The sequence below is a fragment of the Lissotriton vulgaris genome, unplaced genomic scaffold, assembly GCF_964263255.1.
Source record: "Lissotriton vulgaris unplaced genomic scaffold, aLisVul1.2 SCAFFOLD_1049, whole genome shotgun sequence".
Lineage (NCBI taxonomy): Eukaryota > Metazoa > Chordata > Amphibia > Caudata > Salamandridae > Lissotriton > Lissotriton vulgaris.
Genome location: NW_028250089.1, coordinates 138,336 through 150,440, shown reverse-complemented (window position 1 = coordinate 150,440; position 12,105 = coordinate 138,336). Strand labels below are relative to the sequence as shown.

At 40.3% G+C, this 12,105-nt stretch overlaps 1 protein-coding gene across 1 annotated transcript in view; it reads right to left on the bottom strand.

The window, feature by feature from the left end:
• LOC147663375 (cocaine esterase-like) overlaps positions 1-12,105 on the bottom strand; it is a 513,967-nt gene that overhangs the window by 405,333 nt on the left and 96,529 nt on the right. The window contains exon 4 of the mRNA XM_086950486.1: positions 3,373-3,511. Coding sequence (XP_086806612.1) covers positions 3,373-3,511 — 139 coding nt within the window. The remainder of the gene's footprint in view (positions 1-3,372; positions 3,512-12,105) is intronic.

Below are 12,105 nucleotides of genomic sequence, written 5' to 3'. Positions count from 1 at the left end.
ATGGAATTTAAAAAAGTTAATAGCTGAAAGTTGCCCTGTACTTAATCTATATACCCTTATATTCTGATTAAGCACAATGGAGATCACAAGAAGCATGGCTTCTCTGGCATTGCACGAAACAAATTGTCTATGACTTATATGTAGGAGAAAAGAACTACCATAGCAAAGCAGGTACGACGCAGAATTTAAACTCCATTACAAAGAAATTGCGACTAAATCACTAATACTGTCAACGAATAAATACAAAAAAACATGTTTTATACATTTTATGTAGTATCAAACAGAAAGCTGCTGAAAACCTTTCCAATTTTAAAAACTAGATGAGCGGGATACACAGCTTACAGCTGCCGTCGAAGGTACGCTGAGGCAAATTTTGATCAGTTAGTAAAATTCTAATGGAGGGTTGGTAGTGGACGGATAGCATGCCACTCTTTAATTTCACATTAGTTTTTTCTTTAAATTCTTCACTTGTGCAGGAAACCCCTTGAAATTTCTAAGAGATAGCTTTCTCTTATATTTTAAAATGTTTTTTTCTAACTAACCAAGGTGCCAGGGGATCCTTTTCTTGGGCCATTTGTCTGTCCATGACTTTCAATCTTTTTGAGCACTGCCTTCTTTTCAACTAAAGAAATTGTGTCACCACTGAAATGTATCTCCAAAAAAGTAAACTTAATAGTATAGTTCACTACGGTAAATACATCAGTTATATAAACTAGGTAAATTAATTCCAGACCAAATGTTCTCCATTTCTTATACAGTAACCAATGGGACGGAGTCTTGATGAAGGCTTTAGCTGAAACGCGCATTGTCTGCACACAAGCTGCCAGTTTTGTGAGATCAGCATTAAGAAGTATGATGTTTATATTGATTGTATAATCAAGGGTTAAAGAAGACTGCCAGTCTCTTACATATTGTAAAATTGAGAAATAATGTTATTTGATTAACTTATGAGTATAAATGTGATACTTAGGTTGCTATGAACAAAAAAAAATAGAGAAATATGACAACTGTTAAAAATAATAGATGATGATATATATTTGGAAGTCAAAAAAGAGATAAGACATAGACATACATATATTTTTTTACTACAAAAGGAGGGGTAAACGTTACTAAAAAAGAATAATTTTCATATAAAAACTGTTGATTTTGTTAATGTTGTTGTCTTCATGTATGTCTGGCATTGACATACCTACATGTGTTAAATACCACCTTGCCTAGGTGTTCCTTTTCCCATAGTGCCTTTCATTGATGGACATCTCTGACAAACCTAACCCCTTAAAGTGGAATGAAGAATATGGCATTTGCCCTATTTGGCAGAAGATAGTGAGAAATATTTCCTGAAATAGAGATAGACAGATAAGGAGAGTAGAGCATCCAACTCCTATGTGATTTCGTTTTAATGTGTTTGCAAGCTAAAGCAACCTCTCTCAGTCTAGTACCATACAAATGTTAGTGTTGAGGAATTGGAGGCAACTTACAGTACAAATAATGCAAATTCTTTGAACGTTCCACACACAGAAGCATTGGAGAAAAACGTTTACTGTAAGGTGTTATGCCACAATGTTGCGGATGTAATATCCACTTGCCAAACATTTGTGTACATAGTATTGATTACCAATATAGCATCTAGATTTATGAACAGTAGCAATTCCCTAACTGCCTTATACTTTGACGACATATTGGTAGTTGATATCATGGACACAGTATTTTGGCAGGATGCTATTGAAACCACCGGATTGTAATATACATTACAATGTAATATATCCCCCTCAGTGGGGAGACTTGCCACACACAAAACTTAAAAACCACAAATCCACCAACTCCGGTTACAGCGGGTAAGTATCAAACATGAAGCAACCCAACCCTAAGCTTGAACACAATTGGTGCAAGTTGTTGTTAAATGAGTAGTGGATTGGCTGAAGTAACACGGAAGGTACTGCTATACAGCGTTTAGGAGAGCCCTAGAGGCCTCCTTACTAAATGGATGTAAACACGGGGGTATTAATGTTCTATGAACTAAAGAATCATGCCCTGATTGTCAGTGATACCCAGAATCATCAGTAGGGTTGTGTGTGATGCCATGAGCAGAGCATGGGGGAAGCATAAGTTATGGTTTGCGCATCTTATTTTGAGTGTTTTTTAGTTTTTGCATTCTAACCATGCTATTCTCTTTCGGTCAAGTTTTTAACACCATCGGTGCAGCGCATTTTCCCGCTGTGTGCTGAAGATTCGAAAATCTCGCGGTTCATGACGAGCTCAGCTCGTCATGAGCGTACGAGAGGTGTACTTCATGACGAGCTCAGCTCGGCATCAGCGTCGAAAGGGTTAAAGACATTTCCTTGATTTTTACTAATAAAGTTAATCAAAGATAGCACTAACTTTTCTTTCACAATGTTTTTTCGGTGTGTAAATAGCTGTTTTGGCCAAGTTTTCCATGGTGTAACCAGGGCTTTAAGTGGGCCGGGTCATGCCAGTGCACAGCACCAGCAGTTCTAAAAAGCAGGTGCTGCGACCGGTCGTGCCAGTGCACAGCACAAGCAGTTCTAAAAAGCAGGTGCTGCGACGGGTACCTATCAGGCTCGACAATTTCGCCCTCACCCTCAGGATGTAAAAAAAACTTGACTCTGCAGCAGTGACACCCTTTACAGCATTTGATGTAACTTCTAAGAGACTCATTATAGTACTTTCACAGTCTCATAAGTTCAGAATTGACGCATTTTCATTATTCTATACAATGAAGCCATAGTTGTTGCTTATTTATTTTATGCAACTAACAACCATTGTCAAAGCCAATAGTCCTAGCTTGCTGTAGGTGTAGTCTTACTTTGTGTATTATATATCTAGATGCAATGACAGAAGCAGCAAATTACCACTCAGGTGGCATACTTCACTAAGCACAGATTTTTAGCTTATGTTTTCGCAGCTGCGCCCTAATTACATCAGCCACGCCACTTTAGGAGACCCTCCAGTTTTTTCATCCCACTTAAAGCCCTGGGTGTAGTAACATTTATTGCTGCCTCATTTGACAAGATGTAACCCTTGTGCAATTTGGAATTCTCTTCATTTTGTACTGGCCCCAGGATTCAGACTCTCCTCTGAAGTTCTGTATTGCCTGGCCTAAGGAGAAGCAAGTAAAACAATTTCCAGTTGCACATCATGCATAAATATTGCATCTGCCCGTAAATTGCAAAATGGTTGGAGGATTACTCCCTAGAAGTGTAGGTTATTCTGCCATCACATCAAAAACGCATGAGCCTAAAGCTCAAGATACCTCAATGCTCTGCCTTTGAATCACCACATGTGTCCATTTTGTCTTTATCAATGTCTAATGTCATATTTTAGGATATCAAATTACAATTTTTTTTTCCTTACTGGCAATGGGGCCTTTTTGTCCAAATTTTTCGGAGCATAAATGTTGAGGTACAAGCAATCTTCCGAATCTTTCAGTTCTGGGATTTCCATCTTCGCCATTCGTAGCAGATCTATCAAAAGCTTAAGGTTTTGCACACACCTGGAAATGACACAAAATTGAATATTGCTGAGCCGAAAGTAAAACGACAAACTGTAAAATATTGTGCCAGCTTTTTAGGTACACTACTTTGCTGTAAAAGCTCTGACAAACGAACGAGTGTGGAAGCACATAACTTCGTCATGTGGCTGATTCACATCCTATTTTAGTTATTTTGTTTTGGTACAAATGAAAGCATGCAACAGTGTAGTCAGTTTTACCGATTGTATAAGTAATCAATGAGAACTGCAAAAGTCAAAGAATCATAAAAAGTGTCTATTTATCTGACCACTGGTAAAATAGTATCAGATCGCTAGTATTGATTTAGCCACCGAGCAGAACAGCATTTCTGCAATTTAGCTGACTGCTTAATTCGTTACTGAACACCCTTCATTCGGTGGCTTGCAGATGACAAAGACCATGTATTATTTGTCCGGAAACCGGATAAATAGTGTGCAGGGAGTTGCCATGACCATCGCCAGAATAACACAAGGAATTCCAGTTAGCGCAAGGTGGAGGCCATCTTAGAATTTGTATGCAGAAAAGTGTTTCAAGCATTTGTAACTAAGGGCTTCCATAAAATGATATTTGAAAGTAAACCCATGACTCAAACTAAGGGGTCTATTATCAAGGGTGGCGATAGGAAATTATCGCTGCTTTAGCAGCCGCTTTCGGACGCTACGCGGCAATAATTCTATTGCGCTATTAGCAAGCTGTCGCTAACAGCTGTTAGCGACAGCTTGTAGGGGATAGTGAGCGGTTTGGGGCCCGCTTTGCATGTCAGCGATATTTATCGCTAATGACATGCAAAGTGGGCGTTCCCAACCTGTTAGCGACTGAAAGTAGTCGCTAACCTCGCTATCGCCTATTACCAACACAGGCGTAGCATTGGAAATATTCACGCTAAGGGCGAATATCTCCAAAAACTAACGCCTGCTAAGACCAGTTCTTAGCCATTATATCCAATGGGAGGTGAATGTAATGGCTAAGACCCTGTTAGCGATAATGTGTGAATATCGCTGTATTCTCAGCGATATTCACAGATTTTACCGCTATCGCCTGGAATTTTATCGCTTTTGAGATAAACGTTGCTAATAGCACGTTATCTCAGCGATAAAATCCGATGATGAGCGGCGATAAAAAAATTGACGCTAAGCCTACATAGTGATTAATATCGCTATTTGATGATAATATGCTCCCAAGTTATTCACATACTGCATGGTAAATTACATTTCGAATAAAAATATATTTATATCAGTGTAGTATAAAAACAAAAAACCTGAGATCTGTGGCTGCAAAGTGTTGCTTTGGAGCAAATACAGAAATCGGGCTACAAAATGCTGCTTCAGGAGTTTCAATCTCTGTAAGTATAATTTTAGGCATGTGTACATGAAATTGTCGGAGCGCAGAGCTGCTCCACATTTTGCTGCACCGCGCTCACGCATTTCCAAAACGTAGAGATGTGCCGTATTTGCATCAATACGGTGCACCCCTGTGTTCTCCCTAACACTAGCGCCAAAATGAGCTTCCTTGCGCCAATGTAGCCATCCTTGTACCATAGTGTTAGGGTACTTGCTTTACAGAGAATGAATGTTTATGTGCAGGAAGGTGCCCCTTCCTGCACATAAACAATCAATAATGGCGATTTGTTACTTCTATGTGTGCTGCAGAGTCAGCACACATCCAAAAAGCAAAAAGGAGGATAAATAAAAGTATTTCTCCTCGTTTCGCCATTCTAATGCCAGCTCTTGCATGGTGTTAGTTTTTGGCGCTGCCTCAGATTTACAGATCCGTGTAAATCTGAGGCAGTGTAAAAAAACAATGGATTTTATTTATTTATTTATTTATTTTTTGCATTTGTATGGCGCTCAGCTACCCAACAAGGGTTTCCCGGCGCCTGTGACAGTGAGTTGGATAAAGGAGATGCTGAGTTTGTTGATTAGCACAGTTGTTTCTGAAACAGCCAGGTTTTTACGTATCTCCGGAATTTAGTGTAGCTATCTTCTTTCCGGATATGCAGGGGGAGCGAGTTCCATGCGAGTTGGATGTTTAAGTGGAATGCTCATACCAACACCCACTGCACCCCCCTTCCACACAGATAGCTGCATGAAAGGGTACCATATTTACAAAGCGGCGTTAAGGCACAAAAAGAGGCCACTTTGTAAATATGGCAGGGTATTGTGCCACAGTAACATTGTTAAAAGTGACATTCCTATGGCACAATGCCCTTGTAAATGCCCCCTTTTTCTGCAGTGTGCGTGTTATGGCTTTGTGCATATTAATCACTAAATGCTTGCAAAGAATAATAAGTATGTTTTTTAATACACATTGAACATGTTTTCATAACTTGTGAGATCACTGTTTTAATGTTTATAGCTTCCCCCCTTTAAATCCTTTGCATAATTTCTGAAGGCCGGCCTCACATTGAGCATCTTATGGTAAGGTGTGTGCTTGTTTTGGGATTTTGTTCAAGGGCAATTGTGTTATTGGGGATTTCAGGCCTCGCACCACAGGAGGCGATAAGCAGCATCAATAAGGGAGCACTGTGCTATAGTGTGTGTCTGGGCCAGGTATGGAGGGTGTATAAAGGGAGTTTGTTGTGGAGGCATGGAGCGGTGCCATTTGAGGTCAGAGGTAGTGAGACACAAGATACACAAGAAAAAACAACTAGGCAATTGGCATAGAAAGAAGCGTCTGGGACAGAGAATGACAGAGGAATTAGTAGGGTGCTGTCATGGGTGATTGCAAGGTCCTTAGGCCGTATGAACATGCGCTTCAGACAGGAAATACACAATAAAACACCTAACTGTTCGGTCAATGTAGGATGCTGGGCATTCTGTCGATTGTGTAAAACTGACATGATGCTCACATAGCATTTGGGATTATTTGGCAGCTGATACCTGATGCCCTCCTGTTGAAAGTCCCTCGGACAAAAAGGGCCAACTGGGGAGATAGACGCTTCACTATTGCTACAGCCAAACTGTGGAACACTTTACCTCTCCACATCAAAACTGCCCCCACGCTTCTAAAATGTCGTAAAAGCCTCAAGACATGGCTATTTTCCATCTCCTAATTCTTACGTCACACTCAGTGAACTCTATGAACTTTAGCGCCGAGACACCCGTATGGGTATTTGTTTGCGCTTTAAAAATTGCAAAAATAAATAAAATAAATACCTACTCTGTCAGATATGAGATCTCCTAAGCCTCAGAGCCAGAATCTCAAGCTGCTCTTCTGGCTGTTTAATTCCTTCCTTCTTCTCTCAGGACACCCTGACCAATTCTCCATTGGCATCTGTGAGCCTTGGCCTTGAGAGCCCAGATAAAAGGTCTTTGGGCCTAGCGATTGAGTCCTGCATTACTTCAGATGTCCCTCCAAGTTTTGGCCCAGCCACTCAAATACCAGATGCACTCAGAGACATTGACTTAGTCAATTAGACTTAGACTTAAACATCACTCTAATCACAAGTTTTTCATACATTATCAATCAACACCATAATCAAAGTTGGCTTCTTACTGTGCACTCTTCAGCAAATCCAAATTGCAATCACCTTTAAACTTCTCCATATATGCTTACATGGCCACATATATCAGCTCTGTAGTCTCTCCTATTGGTACCCATAGCCACATATAGCTCTTTCAGAAAACTGTGCCATTCACATGCTTGAGTTTGTCTCCATCCATCTAAAACTAAGGCCATAATTTCACAATGTAATGCTCTAATCCAACTGTCTCCAGTCCTGACAATCCCTCCCTACAGAAAAATGCATATTGACAATTTTCTCAGGATCCCTCTCCAGGTATGAATTAGGACAATCCCAAACCTCCTTGAATTTAGGAGGGGAGTAAAGACCTGGTTATTCTCACACAGATGATAATGCAAGGGTCAGCTTAGAGGATGATGGCACATATCCCAAGTTCAACTCCATCTACCTTAAACTTTTATGCCACAATCCAGTTGGAGTTGGATATGGACTCATGGCTGCAATGGATGGTGCTGACTTGGCCAACCCCAACAGTTTATACAGCCAGTGGCATATTGACCCTTTCTGGGGAAAGCCATCGAGGGAGCTATGGGCAGTGCAGACAGAGGTCAGGTGGGGCAATTACAAGCTTGTTGGATTTACATTAAGGGCTTCTGCAAAAGAGCATACTCAATTACAAGCTTGTTGGATTTACAATAAGGGGTTCTGCAAAAGAGCATACTGCAGGTTCCAACATGAAAGTTCAAAATGTGGTGGTAATAAACCACCCAAACACCATGGCATTCAGTTGGGAAGAGGTCAAGGGGTACAACGTAGAGGTGGGAAGCAGCACCACAGATGAGGAGGGAAGGGCAATCAGGCCCTTTAGGGGAGTGTGCATGCAACTTAAAACAAAGCAGCTGCACATCTGCTTGCAGTTTTATCGCAGGAGGGAGGATGCACAGTTATTGTTGCAGGTTTTGAGGTTGGTTTTCATTTGGGCTTTGGCGAGTAAAGGGAGAGGAGGTGGACTCCTTTGAGTTCTGGATGTTGGAAATATTCATATTATTACCTATAGGTGTGGTTCCAAAGGAAGAGGGGTGAGTACAGACTGAGTCAACATCTGTCATGACCAGAGGAGCAATCAGCTATTGACTTCATATCAGAGGAGCTGATCTATTTTAATTATTCTTCAGTGGATGTGGCAAAGGAAGTAGTACGAGAGGCCGGTCCAGGAGCATATATACTATACAGTGATGTAAAGTCAGAGTTCAGACTTTTGCTGGTGTATTGAGTTGTTGGGAATGCAGTTTTGAGATTGACTCCGTTCACATGAAAGCCAGAGTATAAGAAAGATGTCATATTGTGGTTGTTGAATGAGATGTTGAAATGTGATAACAATCAGAGACATTCAAGTACTGCTGGGCCATTTAAACATTTCCTGAAGGCCATAAGGGCATTTTCTAGAAGGACTGGTAAAGCACTGGCAGGCGACGGTTTGCAGCATCACAGGGTGAGGTTGGTAGGAAGGGTGAAAGCAGATTTGAGGATGTAGAAGAGATAAAGAAGAGGTACAATGGTACACTCAGATTTACTGATTGTAAGAAGTGACAGGGGCTTTGTAATTTTTTGACAGGGCATATGGTGCACACATCAGTGGCTGGAAGACTGGAAGAAGCAAAGCAATAGTATTACATTTTTTACTTCTTTGCATTGGTGGTGTCAGTTATTATTTGTAATCCTACTAAATGTCCCTAAGTGCATCAGAGGTTATGCTAAATCATGACACTTTCATGATCTTTTATGCAATATATGCTTATAATTTTATTTATTCTGTGTTATATAGGCCTAGATTAAAATGGGCATGAATGCATTTATGAAGGTTTCTGCTTCCCTAAGCTCACCTTGTGTGAGAGCATTCCGCAGTATAACAGATTAAATGCAACCGTGTTTTTCTTACTGGGATCTCATATACTGTACGGAGGATTTGCTACAATTCTGTTACCATTTCAAGACATCTGCCTGGGAAACCGTACTCTTGAACTTTCTCTGATGCTCTAGCTAAAAGAGCATTGTTCTAACATTTCACATACTGGATGGCTTAAGGACTGCGTAATTGTACCACCTATTTCTCTGCACTTTGTATCTTCTTTATGTTGACTGACACACAATCAAGACATGACCAACGGACCCGGTGGTCTGATCAGATGAGGTGACCCGGGGTGGTGTCACCCCAGGAAACTCTAAGATTATAATATCATCTGATTGAACAGTTTATAGACCTTTTCTTTTGAGAACTCTTGAGCATTGAGCATTTCAGCATTCTGCATTATTACAGCGATTTGCAGTTTGATGGTGATTGATGCATTACCTGCTGATTATGAACTGCTAATGAAGATTTTCAGAACTTACTGGCAAATTAACGAGCCTAATGCGGACTCATCTGGCTTCTTTGCTGATGAATATGCTATATGCGCTTAGTGGCCATTTCCTTTGGGGACTACTTGAACTGGCAAATTTATGTCTCTTTCAAAACACTTGAGCTTTGGTACTTATTTGATCTTTACTAATTTGTCCTATTACCTAATGCAATGTATTGATGCACTTATCTATACAAAAAATTTGATAAACTAAACTAAATTTACCAATTTGACTCAGCTGTTATGATTTTTCATTATATAAATAAATATGTATTTCCAATTTGGGTTCACTAATGACTAGAGGAGATCATATTAGAGAGATCCCTGAGCACCAAATTATGATGTTATTATTCTGTATAGCTCTAGCTGAACTTTTGGTGTGAATGATTTTGGCTCACTTACATTTCTACAGGAGATTTGGGCCAGCAGTGATAAACCTATATCTTTATAGTATTGTCCTGAGGGTAATCTATATGAGCTTGATATCAAATTTGAAGTACAATTGTCCAATTCCTGGTTCTCTTTGGATGACTGATGAGACCATCGGAGGAACAAGAGAGTGGTAAAATCAAATTCTGAAATTCCCCATCCATAGTTCTGGGCCCAGTAGACGCTACAGCAGTTATTCTGGTAGTGTGTGGAATGGTTTGTTGTCAGATGAAATTAGGATATAAGGGGGAAATTCTTACTGGGACCCTTATTCAATCTTTAATTAAGATTTTCGACCAAATCCAAAGCTCTGTGTTCAGTCAAAGGTGACCAAGTACCAGTGTTGGAGGAATCGGACAACAGCAAAGAGATCATGAGGTGAGTATTATTAGGGTTGCGCTCTTATTGCTTAGAGCTTAGATTGCAGTGATATGGCTTTGTGAGGTTATGCAAAGTTTTAGAGTTGTGTTGAGTGATGCGCTTTTGGCTGGAAGGGTGGTCTCAGTATGGGATATGCTGAGTAAGATGTCTGCTGTGGTTTTGCAGGTGCTGTGCATGAGACATTGTCAGCATTACCACTAAGTGAACAGAACTTTCTATTGGGAGTTTGAGAATAACGGTCATTACAGGTGTTCCCAGTGCACAGGGAACCTTTGTAATGATTAAAGAGAGGTTGTGCTGGTCGAGATTTTTCACTTTGAGTGAATGTTATGAGAGTTAGATTTGAGTAGTGATGATCCTGTTGAGTGAGTGAAAATCTATAATTTCTTTTAGTGGAGCAGACAGGGGTTTTGAAATGCTCGTATTTTTGTGAATACGGCTAGAAGAAAATGCACTTTTGATAATTGTGAAGGAGGGAAAGTTGTTGCAAGGAGTAAGGTGGCATCACAGAGGTGCCGCAATGGTATTGGTTGGTGTGTGTAACAACCCGCTGGGATAGGTTGCCAGCGTCATAGAGGTGCTGCGCTGGTATTGGTTGATTGAAACTAAACAAGGAAGTGAATATTGGAATTTAAGCAATAAAACATTTGTAAAGGACAATATTATTGGTTGGGAAAAAGTATAATTTTGAAAAGAGCTTGATACAGGGAGATATGCCTGTACCCACTAGAGAAAGCATACCAATACCACCTGAGGGTACACCAGATTTATACATGACACAGGAGAGAGGATATTAGACATGTACATGGCTTGTGAATTGGATATAACACACTGAGAATGATGGACCCTTAGCTTTTTCACAGTGTGGAACATTTAACATTTGAATTCTTGAAAATTTATGAAGGCTTTATTTGAGATTAAACCACCTCCGAGACCTATACAATTTGAAGCCCTTAGTGAATGGGAACACATAGCACATCAGAAAGAGAAACAAAAGTATCCGGTTAGGGACAAAAACACTTTATATCGATATGCAGAGGCTAGATGGGATGCACAGCAGAGAGCTTGAAGAACAGATATAGCCGAAGGAACTCAAGTGCATCCTGTACTAGTAGCAGAGAAGGAAGAATGGAAAAAGTGTAAGGAAAAGAAGAAATACATTGAGAATCCTCAGACACTGACTGACAATAGTGAGAATGAAATTGATGATAAATTCTTAAGTGAGTTATTAATAAATCGTCCATCAACACATAATGAGGATCAATCCCAGAATGTAGTAAATTCTTATGGTGGGAAAATTCTGAACACACCTGTCATGCCTACATGTACAAATCCACATAATCCTTCCCTTTCTACCAATGATATTGCAGGAAGACCTAAACCCAATAATCAGTCGGTGCAAAATCCTCCAATGTTCCAGTGACAATAGGTACTGTACTCCCGTTATATCAATCTGGGAATAAGAGGCAAAATATACATACTTTGGCTGTCCCTACTGGGATGCGTAGTTCTGTTCTTACTTCAACAGTCGCAAAACCAGGACAGACAAGTCAAGAACTATTGAGTGTGACTTCAGTTAATGTTCCTAGTGGAACTAATTCAGGTTCTAATGGTAATTCAGCATAACAAGCTACTTCCAGTGAGAGACCTGGACAAGTTGCTGTTTCATCAGTAATTAGGAATGGCATGTGAACCCCACAATGGGAAAATCAGAACACAGCAGGAAGAATCTTTGAGTTAGGATCGCCAGATTTTATTGTGCCTCTTTTACCGTCTACTCCTGTAACAGGTGCAGAAGGACGAAGCACAGATTTGCTTGGAAATGGGAAGCAGCGTTTACATCGCAAGCGGTACAAGTGCGATTACAACGCAAGTCGTTTCTACGACTTACTGTAGGGAGCTCT